Here is a 19914-nt window from a genome sequence, read left to right as displayed (position 1 = left end):
TCACGTCCGGCTGCTCAGCACGCTTCCCTCAGCAGACAAGGGCCCCTCCACGGGGTTCCCCCAACACTCCCCACCAGGGTGCACCCGACTTGTGGCCAGCTGGGGAAGCCAGGCCCCCGGAGCCCCACGCCTCTGTGTCTGTCTTTAGGAGCCCTCTGCTCTTCAGTGGTCCCAAGGCCTGCGCTCAGGAAGGGGGCATCCTGGAGGGGCCTTTCCCAGGGTGGTTCCTGCCCCGTCCAGGCAGTCTGGCCTGGGCAGGCCACAGCGCAGGGGGACCCCACGGTCGGTTTCCCCTGAGCACCCAAGGCCGCACACGGCCCACCCCCTCTTCTCAGCCTACGGCACCCGTTGGGCACCAGCCTCTCTGCCCTGTCCTGCCGGCTTGGACCCAGTGAGGCCAGCCTTCATTCCCTCTCCCCTCCCCAGAGGGGCCCTGCCCTGGGTGGGGTGGGCGCCCTTAGAGCTGGGAGCGCCTCCCTCCTGTGCTCCGGGTGTCCCATTCAGACTTTCCTGCTTTGTTTATGCACAGTTAAAAGACAAAAAGCCCTGCTCTGAGTCACCCCTGCTCCCAGCCGGCTCTGATTCATGGAGGCCCGATGTGGGGACTGACCCTGGGCTGTTAACCTCTTGGTCTCTTGATGTCTCCACAGCAGAAGGCCTCTGGGCTCTGGAGCTGGGGCTGACGTGCAGATCAGCCGAGCCGGTGTGTTGGTGGTGGCTGCCGAGAAGAGGGGGCTGGAGTGTGCCGGACTCCCTCACCTTCGGCCACTCCCACCAGAAATGGGTCAGGCATCATTCTCAAAAGGACTTGGTCATTTGGCAAGTGTGGTCCCAGAACTTGCCAGAATATGTGTCAGATGTTGCCCCGAGTGTGAAAGAAGTCAAGGCCTAACAGAAATTAGATTATGGCTAAGAATCTGAAGGAAGTGGGGAACGCAGAGCCGGGCTGGTCCCCAGCCCCTAGAGAGGCGCAGCTGGTGACTCACTGCATGAGAAGGAGGCTGCAAACAGACGACCGACCAGGTCCTGGGGAAGGGCACGCACAGGATGCCTGGTCCGCGCCTGGCCAGCCTCTCCTCAGGCCTGAGCATTCTCTGAGCATCACCGGGGCAGGGACCGGGATGCCGAGCAGCCTCTCATTTTACCCCAGTGCAGAGTCAGCAGGGTCCCTGCAGAAGGTGAGACTCCTCTCCCGATCCCGCGAGGGAGTCGGCATGAAGGCACCTCTTCCAGGTTCCAGTCAAGACGAGAGTTGGTGAGTTCACTGCACTCTGGCCCCTGGCTTCCACAGGTCTGGACTGGCTTATCATCAAGGACACCTGTCCCCAAGCACACAGAGGCTCAGAGACAAAGGAAGGCGCTGAGTTCTGCCGGGACTCGCGTGCCGGGAGCGAGGGTCAGCTCAGTCCTGCACCTGAGCAGTTTCCCATCGCAAGGGCACCTGGAAGATGCATGGCCCTCGTGGCCAAAGGGGGCCTCAGGTTCCACCAGGGAGCTGAGTGGGCCCTGCTGGGACCCTCTGGATGGCCCATTCCCCTACCTTGGCAGGAAAGGCCCCGCAGGAGGCCCAGGCCCGGGCGTGCAGCTTCAACCCAGGGCCTCCGCATGCTGACAGGTGCCCTGCCACCGAGCCACCCTCCTGTGCTGCTTCAGTCGAATCCAGAGTGTGACACTGAGTGAGAGTTCCAGGTGCACTTGTGCAGGTGGAGGTGGGCCTGGAGATGGGCACTAGCGTGTGCCTGTGCCCCTCCACCTCTAAAATGCACAGGCCACCTCTGCGTTTGTCTTGTCAAGTTGCAAAAGTTTGCAAGGCATTTGTAAAAAATCTAGAAAAGATGGCAGTCATTTATCCCGGACTTCAGTCTCCACAGTTCAGTTACCTGCAGTCAACCGAGGTTGGACAATGACACTACTCTGCGCCGTGGGCCAAGAGGTGAGCTACCTGTGTTCTGAGAAAGGGAGAGAGACCACATTCAAGCGACCTTCATGTCAATGCATCGTTGTTTTTGCTAAGGGTGCTGTTGTCAACCCCTCCGGTGTCTAGTTTATAGAATACACTTGTCCTGGGCACAGGAATACATATGGTGTGTGTGGGGTTAGGAGCTCGCAGTTCTAGGAATCGGCTGGGGTCTTGGGTGTGTCCCCTCCAGATGAGGGAGGCAGATGCAGTGACCCACGGAGAAGACAGGAAGCCCTCCCTGGCAGTTTGGTTCCTCCCGGACCCGCCCCCCCACCCCCACCCCCACCCCCCCGCAAGCACCGGCCCTTCCCTTTCCACCTGGAGCAGGTGAGGCGGGTGCTGTGGCCACTGCCCTGTGGTGAGGCCCGCTCCTCCAGCAGTTGCTGTCGTCCAGTGCAGGGATGCAGCGCTTCCTGGACACTGCAAATCCCCCTTGACCTCGGGGAGTGGACATGAGCTTCCCTGTTGCTGGATCTGCCAGACTCACTTCAGGGGCCTCCTGGAGACAGCTGCCCACTCACAGGGCATTTCCCATTCAAGACCTTCTCTTATCTATTATGGAAGTGTTTTTAGGAAAGTCTTCGTTTATCTTCCTACTGGCAGGGATACGATGGCTCCCTGCCCTCACACTGGGTAACAGAGTGTCCTCCTGTTTCGGTTTTGTTTTTGTTGTTAAGTTCAACATTTCTCATGTTTCATGGCCAAACGATTCTCTTCTTTTGTGAATCCACACTCTCTGCCCGTGTAGGCTACTATGTAACCATCTTCTGAAAAAATTTTCAGGTCTCTTTTGTCTACGAAAATTATTGCTGTAAAATAGGTTGTTCATTAAAAGTCTCCGAGTACGGGATTTTAGCATACAGAAGCTCAGACTTTAACTGGGTTGGAGTTACTGTTTGCTTGGTGATTTGTCCTCGCCATACTCGGGAAACCAGAAGAGTCCACATCAGCCCACATCACTCAGTTCACGGAGGTCACTGTCAGGACCTGTAGGACAGTGGTCCATGTTCTGCTTCTGCATTCTGTCCACAGTGTGGCCACAGTTGTAGGTGACCATCTGTGCTGGACAGAGCCATGGGACCTCAAAGGGACATAATTAATGCATGCCTCAGGGATCTGCCCGGAAGCAGGACTTCGCTATTTGTTCCGTGGAGGCAAATGTCCTTGCTTTGGGGACAGGGAGAAGGACTGGGAGCAGGGAACAGAGGGGAGCAGGGGCACTCTGAGCCCAAGGCACTGACTTAGCTCACGCTCCCTGGAGGGTGTGTCTGAAAAACAGTGGGAACGTCACAGGATAGAAATCCCCTTCTGTCCTCTCTGCCAGTGGGAGGACATGGCAGAGCCTCTGGTTCAGTTATGAGGGAGCAAAGGTGGTCAGAAAGCAGAGCAGGGTCCCCAGGGAAAGTCGGGGTGCTATGCTGACGTGTGAGTAGCTAAGGGATCTGGGCGGCGTGATCTGCAGGAGGCTCTGTGCCCCACAGCAGGGGAGGAGCCCAGGCCACGGGAAGGTAGAGGCCGAGAGACCAGGCCCTGTCTGGCTTTGGGGGGGCCCAGGCCTGGCCCAGCAGTCTGCATAGCTTGCCAGGGGAGAGGCCAGGAGCCAGGCCACCCCTCTCTCCAGCCCTCCCACCATCTTCCTCTCTGTCTTTCCCTCCCTGGTGGCTTCTCTTTGAGCTGGGGGCAGAGGGCCAGGAACGGGGGACGGCAACCCCAAACTGAAGGCTCTCCTCTGCTGGCTCACCCCGTCGAGATTCGCTGGGACTTGCTCTGAGAGCTCCTGAGCCTCCGTCTGGGTTCGCACATCCAAAAACTCCTGCAGCCCACGCTACCACTGGGCCTCTGTGGCACCTTGGCACCTGATCGCATGGTGCCACCAAGGCGGTGATGATGAAGAGAAATGAGGTAGAATCGAGGCCAAGAAAGCTGAGAGCAAACCCCTCACCCGCCCCTCTTGAGGGTGGTTGCGACAATGTCCTGGGGACACAGGTGGATCAAGAGCATACGAAGGGTTAACAGACCAGGGAGGGAAGAAAAGAAAAAGAAAACCAACCACTCACCCAGAATGACTTAGTGCCACCCTCTGTTGTCCCTCTCTTCTGGGACCAGCACCTACACACAAGAAGAGCAGGAATCTCACATCTGTGGTGATGGCCCCAGCCCGGGACGGTCTCCGAGCCCGTGGACCAGCCCAAGACCATCTCAGCCCCAGAAGGACAGGCTCTGGAGAGCGCACTGCTGGGTGGGACGTGTGGATGACGCTCCCTGCCACCCCGGGGGTCCTCCCGGTCACTGAGGCAGGCAGGACAGGTCCTAGCCACCCCACCACTGATGTGGAAATGCTCCCTGCTCTTGTCCAGCAGGTAGGTCACAAGCAGCACGGGGCCTTGGGCCACTGTCCTTCAGCTCCTGCCCCCTGGAGTATGAGAACTCAGCCAGCCACCAAGGGGCTTCGAGGCATGGGGCAGGCACTAGAACCAGCGGGCAGGCAAAGAAGCAGCATGCTGTTGGCAAGCTTTGAGGTGCTGGTGTGCACGTGTGTGTGCGCTAAGGAACACGTCGGGAGGCAGAGTTAGAAAGGGGAGGTGACAGTCGCTGAAGAGCACTGACTCCCGGGGTAACCTGGGCCATGCCTCTGGGAAGGCGGCCTCACCCTCAGGACCTGTGGGTTACCAGAGGCGCCTGCGGCCTGGGTCAGTGGATTTTTTAGAAAGATCTTTGGTGGAGGTGGCACAAACATTCATGATATAGAATTTATCATTTGAACCATTTGGTAGAATATGATTCAGTAAGTGCTTTTACATTCTTGTGAAAACATTATTGCTATCAAGTTCCTGACTGCTCGTGGTCACTCCAGAAATGACGCACCTGTTGCCCTTCTCGCCCCCAACCTCTGGCAGCCGCCAGTCAGTTGCCGGCCTTGCAGGTCACACCCCAAACACTTGCTAGGAGTGGACTCGTACAAGACTTGGTCTCTGCCACTAGCTTCGAGCTTAGCACAGTGTTTGGAGGCTGGTCTATGAGGAAGCAGGATGGGTGCTGCCCTTGGTGGCCCAGTCTTGTTCTCTCGGGCATGGAGCACCCCTGATCTGTCGGTCCTCAGCAGGGACCCTGCCGTGTCTGCATGCTGGCTGCGGTGAGCAGTGCTACCGTGAGCATGCACAGGTGGTTGTTTGCACACTGCTCAGGCTCTGGGTGTCCGTGGACAGCAGTGTCGGGGGTCACCCAGTGCTTAGAAATCTGGTAGTGGGTGGATCATCATAACCTCATCCACCATTGAACAGATGGGAAGCTGAGAGCCAGAGAGGCCATTCCCTGGGCCCACAGAGAAGGCAGGGCCGAGAGCAGGAGGGGCCTCTCGGGGCGTCTGGCTGCAGTGCGGTCTTACCCAGGCCTGACCCCAGACGCAGACCGCGGGTTTTGCCCAGCACAGGCCCTTGGGAACCAGGCGGCCCCCTACAGAGACGACGGCCTTTGGTCTCTGTCTAATTAAAATTTCTCAAATTAGAAAAATACCACGTCAGAGATGTTCACTCTGGGGAAGGGTCACACATGATTGATTTGCAAACAGTGACTTAAATTAATGGCCAAAGCCATCGTGAAGAGTCAGGCTGATTGGACGCAGCCGCAGCATTTACATGTTCTCAGATCCTTACTGAGAGGCTGGAGTGAGGAGGGCCGGAGCGGCGGCCAGGGAGCGCCCTTCCGTCCCGCGCTTTCCCTTTCCTCCTTGGTCAGAAAACGAGGATGACCTTACTGTTTACTTACTAAGACAAAATCATCTCCTTAGGAATGAGATTTAAAATTCACGTGCCTAGGGCTGGGGATGTGGCTAAAGAGGTAGCGCTTGCCTACACTGGGTTTGATCCTCAGCACCACATACAAATAAAGATGTTGTGTCCGCTGAAAACTAAAAATAAATATTAAATTTTAAAAAAAATTCACGTGCGCTTACCGGAAGGGACTCAGAAGCGTGATTTTGCCACCTGCAGTAGATGGCCTGGCTCACGCCCCACCTTGAGTCAGGGAGTAAATGACAGGGGCAGGCTCTTCCACCCCCAGGTCAGAGAGTCAAAGATGAAACTAGCCTTGGGCTTCTGACCCCTCTGCATACCCCTCAAACCAGATCAGCTGGACAGGCACTAAGGGAAAATTTGTTGCTAGATCTGAGATAGCAAGGAATGCTGCCTGTCCCACCTATCCGCTACAGCATGTTAAATCAGAGTGAGACACAAAGAAACCCCCTGCACACAGCAGAGCCAGGGCCTGGAAACCCTCGGGAGAGTTGCCTTCCAGGGGGTCTGCTTGTTTTACCAGCCACCCTTCAAGGAGCCCACATGTCACAGGGAGGTGACGGAAGGCTGAGGGCTTCTGTCTGTGTAGCCCCGGGCACTCTGGGCACTGCCTTCTCCACTGCAGGCAGCACAAGGACCCTGGGCCCTGCCCTCTCCCTGCCCTTTCCGCCCTCTCACAGCAAAAGGCGAAACCCTGCCTGTTCCCCTCTCTGAGCCACCTGCTTGGTGCTGCAGGAAGGCTCAGGCTGTGACCACACACCAACTTCAGCCCCGGGCTGGGGCGGGTCTTCACACCTGGTCACAGTCAAAGGGTTAAAAAAACCAGGGGGTCTGTCCAAATCCTCCTGTTGGTGACACCCCAGACCTGCACATCCACAAACACAAACTTGCTGTCCAATTAAACTGCGATAAACAGGAATCTAATGCAGGCAATGCCACCAACTGGACTATTTCTCCCCCAAAGATAGACCCTGGCAGCCACGTTGAAGGCCAGCTGTGAGCAGACAGACAGAAGCCCTTCTCACAACAGTGACTCTGGTAGCTGGAAGGCCTGGGCTCAGCCCTGCCGGGAGCTTAAGTAACAGATGCGAAGACGCTGCACCAAAGGAGGAGTCTCTCCACTTTTAAAGTCAGTGCTCTTGGGGTGTGAGAAGGAAGCTCCACAGGAGCACCTGGGTATCCAGAGCCTCATCCCCTCAACGGCAGAGGGAGGGTCCTAAGCAGCAGCCGCAGCCCTCTCAAAACCATGTCCGTCCCACTGGTCATCGCAGGATCCTCACCTACTCCAAACAGCGGAGCCGCAGCTGAAGCGACACAGACGTCCTAAGCATGTCAACACTGCTTGGGTTCTAACGGCTCTTCAACTCAGCACTAAAGATCTCCCTCCTGTTGGAATAAAGTGACGTGCCGGCTTTTCCAGTTTCAGATCCAAGTCTCCCTTTGATGTGACAACCGTCAGTAATCGCTGAAGAAAAGAGGTCCATTGTGCCTCAGTTTACATCAGCATGAAACTCAGATTGTCACTGTCACCGTTCCCGTTCCAAAGCAAACGTTCCATTAAGACACATTCAAAGGCTCACTACTGGACAGAGAGGCAGAATATGTTCCTGGGACTGAGGTCGGGGCCTGCTCTCTTTCTCCCGGCCACGCACCCTGCCGTCTCCCTCTCACCTTGTGCGACTCCAAATACAAAAACTTCAATCTCTACGCTACTTGGAGAATTATTTTTACACACCATTTGCTTTAGAATTTTGTGTGTACTTGACAAAAGTGAACACAGGTTTAATACCCTAAAATAAAATGTATATCAGTTCCAGGTGAGTATTTCCCCACTGTGTTTGCGGAATATTTTCTCTATTGGAATAGGAACAAACGTATGCCTGTTGGAATTGGTGCCTCTTCTTCCATGTTTCTGGGATGCCACTCCTTGTTTAAGAATGTAAGAAATCACTTCTAATTGATTATTTATTGAAAATACATCAAGAGTTCCCACATTTTGAAGAGATGTACAGTTATGTATGCAAATGCTATCAGGGAAAAAAAGCATGAAATTGTGCTTAAAGTAGATTTTTAGTTAATTACTCTTAAATAAAGCACAGTAACGGTTCTTTGTGAAATTTGCTCATTTAAATACAGTTTTAACATTTTATGGAATATTTTTTCTAAAAATGTTAATTTTGAGATAGTTGTGGATTCTCATGAGGCTACTGATAAATTAATGTAGACACCCCTTCCCTCTTCACGTGTTCACAACATCTTGCCACACTAGAGCACAAGGTCCCACCCACTGACACACTCCCCCGAACTTGCTCAGGTACCACAGTCCCGCGTGTGCATGTGCGTGTGCATGCTTGCTTATAGTTCTATGCATTCTCAGGACACGTGCAGACTCAGGTGACCACGTGGAACATCTTTACCAGCAGTTTCTGATTTTAGTGTTTCGTCTTGGCTTTACTTTAAAAAACACCCATGTGTGTGTCTCTCAGATCCTGTTTCTTCTTTATCGCTCTCTCCATTTCTTGGCTACAGTGACTTATCCATCTCTTCTTTGAATTTTATGGCCTCTTTTGTGAACTCTTTGCTAGCAGAGAGCTTTGCTTTTGGTTTGCTTTTTGCAGCACATTTAGCCTTTCCCAGGAAAGACACAAACATAAACAGACATTCCAGCCTCCATGCCCAGGGTTCTTAAAGACACCAGTGAGAATAGATTGATATAAATACTCAGCTCAAAAACTGTCATAAAAGCTCAGCCTTTAAAATTGGCTTATTAAAATATTTGTTTTTTTTTAAGCCCTGATTTAAACTCAAGTTATGCGTTACAGTACACCGCACCGAAGGAGTTTACTTTATGATCTTTTTGCCAGGCAAAAGGAATCCGGCATCCATGCCGGCAACTTGGGACACAGGCGAGCAAGGCCGACAAGAACAGTTCTTTCAGGCTCATGATGTGTCAGAAAAATAGGTGTTTTCAGAAAAACCTCAATAAAGGTTTCTATTTCAAATGGCCTCAAACGGCCACCCACAGGTCCTGTCCCCACAGCTCCCACTCGGCCAGAGGTCCTTGACACCAGACTGGAAAAACAGCTACTGATATTTAAGGGGCCAGGAAGCACCCAGCGGAGGCCGATCCTTCCTCCAGACCTCACTGTTGGGCATTTCACCGCAGAGCACTGCTCATGTCCCAAGCAGCTGGGCCGTGCACTCCACTTCTTCCCAGTCAAAAGCTCCACTGGGATCTGCATTTCCATTCTTCTCCACAGGGAATTAAATTTCTTTTGAGACCAACTAGCATCCCCAATACAGGAGTTAACAAGCATCTCCAAAAAGCCAAGTTTGAGGGGCAAGGGAGGCTCTCTCTATGGGGTGGTAAGAGGATCAGGTGCCTTCTCCAAAGGAGAAGAGTTGTCAGAAAGGAATAGCAATGAGTTCGTTGAGTGCGTCCCATACTGAAAGCCTGCCAAGTCTAACTCAGCAGAAGGTAAGAGAAGATGATTTCTGTAATGAGGAAGCGGAGAACAAGCGCGTTCCGCCTGGTAAGTAGTGGTGGCCTCCACTCGCCTCCAAGCCAGACGCTCTGACCCTCTCAGAGGCTCAGGCATTTCACCAGAACGCTCAGCACTCCTTTGGGGACTTTTAAATTACCTGAGTCCAGCTGACTGGGCAACACAGCAGGAGAGAGGTGAAGGGGAGCACCTGCAGAGCCCCCCATCCTCGGCTTTTGTTGCTCCTGCTGTTGGTCACACAGCCTTCCTGTGCGTGAAAATCTCTCACTAGACATAAAATCACCTACCAAGTATGGAAATATCCAGACATGTTTTGCTGATACATGTAATAAATGCTTCTTGGAAATATTACAAATAAATCACACGCCACTGAACAACATTTCCAGAAGCCAAACAAATTAGTACTGAGTATGCTGAAAGAGAAAATGAGTTAAAAAAAAAAAAAAGGAGAGAGAGAAGACGAAGCTGTTGCCTCGCCTGCTGGTGATAAGCAGGCAGGGTTCAGAGGGTTCCTCTTGTATGCAGTATCAACTATGCAAAGAGCGGGGTTTATCTGCCTTAGCCATTACATTCAATTAGATAAAAAATAAATATGCCCACATATCGATCGGTTGCTCTCCAACTAAGTGTGTTATCTAATACATGAAGGGCTTTTTGTCCAAACAAGCTTTTAACAGTTTTCACTTATTTATCACAGGTATTGTGCTTTGTGTTTATCTAATATTTAATTGTGGTCTGTGATTGACTCTCTTAGGTTTTACAGAGTGAGATTATTTTTAAATAAATTTTAAATGTTCCTGCAGAATTTTTCATTGGGACAGTATCTCCTGGGATTTTTTTTTTTTTTCAGTAATTTTTGGAGGGTAGTCTTAAGGATAAAGCTGTTGACATTCTCCTTAAACAAAGCTGTGTGTGTGTGTGTGTGTGTGTGTGTGTGTGTGTGTTTAAAGGATGACATTCCTCATCTGTCTCTTCTTATTTCATATGTGGTGTAAACTGCGGATGGTATAAAGGGTAAATGGAAGTCACTAATGAAAGCTCATAATTTAGGCAACAAAAACCAGAATTAATGTATTATCCTTCTGTAGCATTTAGTACTTGGCCAATCCAGACTTTCATTCCTAGAGAAATAGGCGATTGAGACAGTTTCCATCTGTTTTTGACAAAGACAGAAGATTCCCACAGTTATTCTCTGTTAAAAATTATTCTTTAAAACGATAAAACTGTCATTGTCTTAGGGGGCTATTTTGTCAAGAAAATTTTCAGTGATGCAGAAATAAAAGACAAAGAAAAAAGAAAGAAAACCAACCTGCAGTAGTTGGACCCTTTTGTTGCCACAGCAGGACCGCTGCTGATATTACAAAACCACATGAAAAAGAAATGGATACTTTTGGGAGAATGGATGACCCGCTCTAGATTTGTCTTAATTTTTTCTGGGCGAGGCAGAGACTTTTATAAAAGTATCACGAAGTCGGAAAACTAAAACACACTAGGCGAGAAGGTTTTCAACTCGTTCTCCGTCCCCACCGCGCCCCGGGGCAAGAAGAGATCCTGCTCCTCTCCACCGCCACCGAAGGCCCTGGGAAGAGGTGCCCGCTGCCTCACAGCCTCGGCGGGAGGACGGCGCCTCCGCGGCTGGAGTCTGTCGACGGGACTGGGTAGGTGTCCGGTGAGAAGGAGCGGATGCGGGGCCCTGAGCGCTCTTCCAGAGGAAACCAGACCTGAGTCTCTGCCCCAAATCCCGGTGGTCTTCTCCCCCGCAGGGCCAGGCGCACAATGCCTCTTTTCCCCCAGACCCATCATCTCCCAGCCTGGAGCCCTAGCGCCTGCCTGCGGGACAGTAAGCTGGACTCACACAGACGGATCCTTGCCCGGCTTTCCACATTTCAAGGTCGGAACCCCAGGCTCCCAGCTCTTAGCTCCCCTCCACCTGCATATCCGCGGCAGGGCGTGCGTTCTCAGCCGCCAGGTCTGCTCCACCCTCGGCTCTGCGCGCTAGGCCGGGTCTCCTGTGCTCCAGACTAGAGCCTGTCTTCCGCCCTGCGCTCCGCTGACACCCGAGACGCAAGCGCAGGACAGCGTCCTCTTGTCCACCGAGGGTAAACCCCAGTGCCTCAGGCCCGCATCTCTGCACCCACTGGACCGGCCACCCAAAGCGCAGGCCAGGGGCAGCCAGCGAGTTCTGAGTGTCCGCACCAAGAGCGCACTCTGCCGCTCCATCCGACAAGGGCAGAGCAACAAGTCCGACACGACTCTCTCAGCAGCTCCCCTGGCCACCCTGGCTCCGAGGGGTGAAAAGGCTCACCATCGCCCTGCCCTGACCGGCGCTACGAGAGTCTCCCTACAGTCATCCACAGACATCCACACACACCACCAAGAATGGAAAATGCAAGAGTTCCTCTAGGTACTCCTGGACCTTGCTGGAAGTCACCAGTCTGTGGGTCCCCAACTGACACGCTTTGCAAAAGGCCTCCAGGGTGCCTCTGGGTCTTAGAAACTGCTGGGCTGCCCCTCATCCATCTTTAGGAGAGAAAGCGCACCCCATTCACGCTACCGCGGCCCGCGGGGCCTCCACTAGGAGGGATGCACAGGCCCCAGACACCCTGGGGTCGGCCCGCCCGCCCCTGCAACGGAGGGCGCCCAATCGCGCGCACAGCACCTACCCTGGTGCGCCGGTCCGGAGGTGGGTGGCGCGGCGCTAGTGGGAGGCGGACATGGACCACGCGCCTTCCATGCGCCACACGGAGAAGGCGTAGCTGAGGCGCTCGTGGGCCACGTAGCTGCAGCTGGTCATCTTATTGTCCATCTCGTCGCTCTGCAGGACCTGGTAGAGGAAGTCTATGTACCTGGCGGCCAGCTTGAGCGTCTGGATCTTGCTGAGCTTGTCCGAGGGCAGCGTGGGGATGATCTTGCGCAGTGCAGCGAAGGCCTCATTGAGCGACTGGGTGCGCTGGCGCTCGCGCACGTTGGCCAGGATGCGCTGGCTCTGGAGCTCCTCGAAGGACTGCGCGCTCGGGCTGCCCTTCTTGCCGCGCTTGCCCGGGGTCGGGCTGCCATCTTCGCTTGACTTCTTGCTGTAGCGCCGCTTCCGGCCGAAGCGCTTTGGCTGCCGCTCGAGCTCCTCCTCGCTGGTGCCCAAGCTGTCCACGGGGGACACGGGCGAGCTGGAGCCCTCCTCCATGACGCCCGCCCGGCGCGCGTGGGGCTGGAGGCGCCGGGCGCCGCTGGACAAGCCCGCGGCCGCCGAGCACACGCTCTCGGGTTGCTGGAAAGGCTCTGATTACGGGCCGGTTTGTGCAAAACCGAGGTCTCCGGGAGAGGAAGTTATTCTAACTTTTTTGGAAACTCTAGCCCGGCTGGGTTGCTAAATAGCTGTCAGGAGCAAGAGCGGCGCGCTGATTGGCCACCAGGGCTGGGGGCAGGACGAGTACTGGGGCCTTCGCCGGCCGCCCCCGCCCCCCGGCGCGGCACTTTCAGTTTTGCCGTTTTTCCTCCCTGAAAGCTGCCGGCATCCCCTTCGACCGCCCGCGCCCCGACTCCGGGCCTGGGCCACTCATCAGCCTCCCTGAGCCTTAGGCCCAGCCAGGCCTGGCTTTGTCTGCCCCTTAACGTGGAGATCCGCCCTGCGGGGTCGCAGAGTTCTGTGAGAGGCTCAGGGGGCAAGTCCAACCCCAGATGCGCTCCAGGGACGTGAGGACGCACCCGGAGCCTGTGGGGAGCCCAGATTCCAGTAGGTCTTAGCTGCCCCCAGGCGCGCAGCGAGTCCTCGCCGCGGTCCACACACTGGAGCCTGGATAGAGCGGAGCTCACCGGGCGGGGCGGACACTCGGGTGCCCGCAGAGAAGCCCACCCCCACGGACCGAACTTCAGGATCCCTGGAGACGCCATCCGCTAGGGCCAGTCCACGTGTTGGGGGCCGTTTCTTACCCCGATGGCTGAGGAGCCCAGTCCCCGACGTCTTCCCGAGCTTTCCCCTTAAATGTTTTAGAATTTGAGCGCCACAGCGAAGGTCTCTGGTGTGCGCGGTGCCGCCGCCGCGGCCCACCGGGTCTTGGCACGGTGCTGGGCGCTGCTTGGGGCGCCCGCCCGGCCTGCCTGACCCGCCCTGCCTCTGCTCTCTCCCTTCACTTCGCCTGACGGCAAGGGGACGCTCTGGGAGCTGCTCGGGCCGCCAGGGCCCAGCGTCCCCTACGCCGGCGCCATGGGGCGGCTCTGAGTAGGAGAGCGCAGAGCTGCGGAGCTTGGGGGCTCTGCCTTGGAGGGAGACACCGCGCCATCTGGATGCCGAGCGCCAGCGCTTTTGAAGTGGTTCGGGGTCTCTTTGTTCGCCGGCCCTCTGGCTCGGGGCCTGGAGGTGGTTTACAGCGTCGATGCCTTTGAACCTATTCCCAGGTGACCCGGGCTCAATTAGGCCCGGGCCTAAGCGGGGCTGTCAGGCGAGCCGCGTGATCCAGGGCAGACCGGGCCTTTTTATTGAAGTTGAACCCGGGCCGATGAGTGCTCGGCCTAGGCCGGTCCCGGGGACAGGCCGCGGGCCGCGAGGTGGGGCCCGCGGGCTGAGACCAGCAGAAGGGAACCTGTGGAGGGCTCTGGCAGGCCCTTTGCACCCCTCTGCAAGGGCCAGCGTTGGGGCCGCGGTAAGAACGTTTTCCTCCACAGTCCTCAAGGAAGGCGGCGCTCTGTGGAGAGCAGGCCTTCAGACACCCCACGCGGAGCAGCGCTATTTGCAGATTCTTGGAGACCCAGGGCTTCACAATCCCCTGACTAAAGGGTCCTTCTACAGTAGCCCACCCAGGCCCATCTGGCCTGATGGCACTCCTTCCTCCACTCCACGGCTCATCCAGAGCAGCAAAGTAGCTTTCCTCCTCCCTTTCTTTACAATTTTTTCAAATAAAAAATTGAGGAACAAAAGACCTGCAGCCAAGTCCCCAGCGTCCCATGCTGGGGACAACCTCCCTGAGGATGGAAAGGGCCTGCTCATTCCCCAGCTGGCCTCTCTCCCTGCTGGCTCAGAGCCCCAGGGCAGGGACTTGCTACTCCTTTACCAACCACCTTGCGGCTCAGGCTGGGGAATCCCAGGAGCCACCCGGTGGGCCTGGGTGAAGTCAGCTGGGTGCACCTTCTCGTCTCCAGACTGAAGGCACTTTCAGGAAGAGCTGCGCTTGTGGTCTGTGGGCACGCCCCGGCCCCACCCCCACCCCCACCCCCACCCCCACCCCCTGCCTCTGTGTGCTGCTCTCTGTCTCTCTTTCTCCTCCAGCTCCACCAGGCAGAGGTTAGAGGAAAGGAAAGCAGCCCAGCCCAGAATCCTGAGCAGCTGAGGGGTCTCCCTGCCCGCGGGACAGAGGCCAGGGTGCCTTAGAGAGTAGAGCTCAGAACAGGTTGGGGCTCTCTTTTGCCTGGGGACATGGATGTGGAGGATTCCATCTGAGACGTCAGTGGACCCTGGCGACTTTCATAGCCAGAAGCTCAGCTTAACTCTGGGTCACCTTCAGTGTCCCATCTTTTTCTAGATTTAAATACTTCAGCAAATTACAACATGAGTTTGGGATGCTGGTGACCAGGTGGGGAAAGCCTTCCTTGGGGAATTTAGAATGCCTTTGTCTGCTGCTGGTTAGCTCCCCAAGGTCCTTACCTGGACACCAACGACCACTTCCCTAAGTAAATGAGGCGGTGACATTCAGGAGTACCTCGGAGGCCACCAGCAGTGGGGAAGGGGAGGAGGCGCTCAGTCCTGTTCCTGGGTTGGCAGAGTCGGAATGCAAAGGAAAAAGTGATAAATGTAGGAAACAATACTCATGTTATTGATGTAGTTTGGATTTTTTCTTTTAAAAAATCAAGATGAGGCTAATAAAACTGATGTATTAATAACCTGAGCCCAAAACTGTGCTTGTACGAGAATCTCTCTAGCGGGACACCCAGGCTCACTCTGACCTGTGTGGAATGCCATTCAGTGAGGACTCAGGAGGAAATGTACTTCTTAGTATATCTATTCTTTATTGTGTGTGGAAAATCATGTATTCAAATAAGTACTTTATTTCATGGGACTTTCTAAAAAAAATGATCTGTTATTCTGAAAGATCCCCCTGTTGCCTGTTGTCCTTAGAGCAGCAGGGAGAGGAGCTGGCATGTTTTCATGAGAACTTGACAGCTATTCACTTGGCATTAATTTTGCTGTGCTAAAATGTGACACTGTTCGAGTTGTCACTGAGGGACAGTCTTAAATACTAGGACAGGATTACATGGCCCTTGGGTTTAATGAGGATAATAAAATATGTAGTTATCAAATCAGAAAAATAATTACAAACCTCAGGAGCTATCCATTCAAATACCACTGCTGCTACCTTTGGTCAAAACACCTGCCCAGGTGAGTGCTCCCGTGCTCTCCAGCAGACGCTGTCTGTTTTAGCTGTATGAGGCTCTTGATGGAGCCAAGAGACGTAAGTCAGGTATTTTACAAGGCTCCAGTGTGCATTCCCCAGTGATCTGGTGGGCTGTTATCTCCTCTTGAGTTTAGAACTTTGCAATGCTCGAGCTGATGACAGAAGCCTGCACTCCTGTGACAGAATCAGTCCTCTAGATAAATGTGTCTAGAGGCTGCTAATGATGGGCCCCAAGCAGCACGTCCTCAGTGAGGCACCTTCTTCGGCTTCCCTGTTAGCAGTAGTCCCCCACAGACCCAGCACCCACTACACGTGCACAACAGGCATTGGAGCACCTTCATCTGAAGTTGTTCTGTTTAGATCCAGTGACAGTGAATGTGGCCCACTGTTTTCAGGAGCCCCAAGTTCCAGGAGTGGAGAATCTCGAGAATCGTGCGCAAGTTGTAGCATGTCTGTATTAATAGCAGGGGTCCCTGTGTTGCTTTGCTGAATGTGGGAGACACATTTCTGCTTGGACAAACAGCTCCCGCCTTATTCTCTCACCTTGATTTCTGCAATGCTCTGTGCTCCCTGGGCCATAAAGCCGCCAGGGGGGCGGGGGGGGCGTGGCTGAAAAGGCGACCGTCTTCAATCCTAAAACTCAGGGTTTAAGAATGAAGATGCTCCTCAAGTCTGGTGCACAACACAACTTATTCCTGGTGACAAGCCTCAGAACACTTTCTGGAAGTCAAAACCCAGAGCCAATCCCCTGCCTAAATCCCAGCAGGAGCAGCGGCGGGATGGAGCTACACTCACCCAGGGTGAGAACCTAGTGTCCAGGGCCCACATCACATGCAGGCAAGACTCACCTGAAGTAAATCATCTTGAAATGACCCCCAGAGTTCACTCGGGACACACGACATGACTTCACCTTGGGGTCCTGACATCATACCACTCATGTTGCCATCACAAGTATTTAACAGCAAACCCCGCCCCCGTGCCCATGGCCCAGCCTCCTGTCCATCCTTCTTTCCCCCTTTCTTCCTGAATTGCAGCGGATGAAGCTCAGGATGATCTTCCTGGGCCCTGGCAGCCCTGATCTGGGAGAGGCACTCTTGGGCATGTGGAAAGGGGGAGGGGAGCTGCCCTTGGCAAGCCCAGGGCAGAGCTGTTTGGTCTTCTGGGGGCCGGCATCCAGCACTGTGTGTCCACTGGCCAGATGGCATGGGTGCCCGTTTCCTGGAGAGGGAAGCTCCCCCACCCCGAGTGGGTCCAGAATCACCATTTTCCTGATGCACAAGGCAGTATCTCCCATTCCACAGCAGGACTGAGATCAGTGCGACTCCATAGCAGGTTCCCTCCCGTCCTCCAACAAGTCACCTCCTGCTGAACTAGCCAGCGTGGGTGCTATTCTGTAATGGAACCTGATGGGGACAGCCTGGTCAGCAGGGCCAATACCAGGGTCCCCCACACCACATGGATTTCTTGACCTCACTGACAGCCACTTGCAATGTGGGACAAACAATAGCCTTGGGCACACACATTCATGTCTTTAATCCGATCAAAGTTGCTCTTGCAACAAACTCATTTGATTTTTAAATTTGCAATGTTTATCAGATTTCAGTTAAAATTAACAATGGAAAGATTAAAGCAGACATTAAGCAGTGGGAGAAAGAATAGGGTGTAGGGGTTTGGAACAGAAGCTGGCTCCTTTGTTTTGTGGATTTGGCTTTGGAACCATAGGAATATTTTACATAATTAGAACAAACTAGTTCAAAAATTTTTTTTAAAAAAGTAGGAATCCCTAAAAAGTCAAAATCAAAATCAAATGTACTTATAGGAATACTGCAAGATAGCTTTAAAGCACTGTCACTTAATTTAGACCCTCGTGGGTGCCCCCCAAGGCAGAAGTGGCTGCAAAAGAGGCTGAAATAGTTTTAGTTGTTCTGAGACTATGTCATAAGCTAAGTAATTTTGTTCATGTCTTTGGGAATTAAGATTTTTCGGCTCAAGGAAAATGGATACAAACATAAAATAAGTAAAAATGTAATTCTAAATGTGTTGGATCATCTATCTAGACTCAGGATGCACTTTCTATTAAACAGTGACTTCCTGGTCTTGACCCTGAGCAGACCTTGAACATGGACCTTGCTGCTGGTGGGGCTCCCACTCTCTCCTGGGGGAAATGGTCGGCTTAAGGTCTGGGGCCAGGTCTGAACCAGACAAACCCCGGCTGTCTCCTCGGGGAGGGCAGGGCGGAGGTCAGTGCCTACGGGGTCACATCGGAAGGACCCAGAGAGACACAAAGAGATGGGGGGTGCTGAGCATCTACACGAAGAGTAACTGCCTGGATGGAAAATCTGCAGGTTCTAACGGTAATCAGATAAAAATCTTGATGGTCACTTTTTGCTGTTGCTAGGAAATTGACTCATGGTTTTGAGAACTGGCAAATGAAGGAAAAGAGTCAAACACCAGCCTTTCTTACTGAATATGCCTCAAGTAGTGGAGTAGCTGTGCGGAAAATGCTCCCTCTGTGGAACATTCCGGATGGAGAGTGGAGACTAACTGACTGGTTAGGAATGGACGTGGGTGCTACAGGTTCTGCTAACTCAGGGAACAGAGCATATCAGGGGCCAGCCCTGCTGGGGGGGGGGGGGGGTAGACCAGATCCTCTAGCGTGGCTCCGGCACAGCACAGAAAGGCAAGCAACTTAAACGCTGTTTTACCACCCAAGAAAAAAATATTTACACAACCAGTCACAGCAGGTCTGCAAACAGGGCAGAAAGGGGGTACACATGGGCAGCAGGAGCTGGGTCCTGTGTCTGCCATTACCAGGGTGGCCCTGGGCAGGGCCCTGTCCAGAGGGACACTCAGTTTCTCACTGTGAAGTTAGGTTGGGTGAGGACCCTCAGCCTTCCCCAACAGGAAGATGTCTCAGCACTCCAGGCCCCTGGCAGGGACGTAGGGACATAGCGCCTGTCACACTCCCATGCTGGTGGCATTTTAAAAGGCAGGGACCCTGAAGGACACGCAGAGTGATCCTCCGAGCTCTGAGCATGTGCAGGGGTCTTCGGTGGCCACAAATGCCCAACCTTCATAAAGGACCTGCTCCTTGGTGACCTCGTCCAAAACTTTCTGAAAAGGTCATGTGAATTTATTGTTCCCTAGATTTTATAATTACAAGTTGTGGTCTCTGTTCCCCATGAAATTTTTGAGCTTTAGCAAATCTTACATTAAAAACTTTATACATGTTTCAAAATGTTCTTCAGAAAACTTTAAATCCATGAGTTGAGAATTTGGTTTGAAAATTCCTCCACATGTATCTAAATAAACACACAGATCTGACCTAACATGTTTAAAGCAATAAACTTGGAATTAAACTTGTGTGTCAAAACTCTGATTGTATCTTGAATATAAAAACACATCAAAGACATCTGCTCGGGGAGCCCTTCTGGACACATGGCAAATTTCTCTTTTATGGAGGTCACCAGGGCAGGCAGGCGCGGGCTTCAGGCCCCTCCCAAGGGACCAGGAGAGAGCTCAACTGGATGTCCTGGTTGGAGGAGGCGTGTGTGTCTTGCCCACTCGAGTGTGTGTGTGTGTGTGTGTGTGCGCGCGCGCGCGTGCGCTCAAGCTTGTGCAGGGACGTGGGGGGTGTGTCACTTCTCCGGGCTGTGCTTTTCATTTCATCTCTTCCTTCTCCCCCAGTGCCCAGCCTGAGCCTAGGGCCTCTCACAGGCGGGTGGAGCCTGCCCTCTACTGCCTAGCCACACCCAGCCCCAGGTTTTACATTTTAAAATCTTTTAATGACTCCACTTTCCCTCTTAGTGTGTCCCAGGGGAGAATTAATAACAGCTCAGGGGTACCTAGCTCCCCCCGCCTGGCCGCCGAGGGTGCGGGATTTCATCTGGCCACAGGTGCACAGGGCCTCAGGGCCCACACCAGGCTTCTTCCCAGGTTCTCTGTCCTCATCTACACTGAGGATTCTTCTTCCCTCCTCTTCCAAAGTCCTTACACCTAATCCCCGGGAGATGTTGTCTGAACTCTGAGAATGAAGGAAAACTGGCTTTATTTATTTATTTATTTTGACAGATACTTGCCCCAGCCCACCCCACCCCGGGCCCCCAGGAACATTCACGGACCCCAGCTTCAGAGGGTCAGAGTCAGCTTCTCGCCCTGGGCCACGCAGGGCCACTTCACTTGTAAACTGCGATCCAACTCTAAGGCCAGAGGCGGCTCTGACTCCCACTTGCTTAATCCAGCTGTACTTAATCCCAGCAGCTGGGCACAGCCACACA

General features: G+C 53.7%; 1 protein-coding gene across 1 annotated transcript in view; it reads right to left on the bottom strand.

Moving 5' to 3' along the window:
• TWIST2 (twist family bHLH transcription factor 2) overlaps positions 1-12745 on the bottom strand; it is a 40576-nt gene extending 27831 nt beyond the window's left edge. The window contains exon 1 of the mRNA XM_081262183.1: positions 11918-12745. Within this exon, the coding sequence (XP_081118309.1) occupies positions 11953-12435 (483 nt within the window). The 5' untranslated portion in view covers positions 12436-12745 and the 3' untranslated portion in view covers positions 11918-11952. The remainder of the gene's footprint in view (positions 1-11917) is intronic.
• Between the last annotated feature and the right edge of the window lie 7169 nt (positions 12746-19914).

The sequence above is a fragment of the Spermophilus citellus genome (assembly GCF_964194105.1).
Source record: "Spermophilus citellus genome assembly, chromosome: 11".
In the NCBI taxonomy this organism is placed as follows: Eukaryota; Metazoa; Chordata; class Mammalia; order Rodentia; family Sciuridae; genus Spermophilus; species Spermophilus citellus.
Note: the sequence above shows the minus strand (reverse complement) of the source record. Positions and strands in the feature narration are given on the sequence as shown.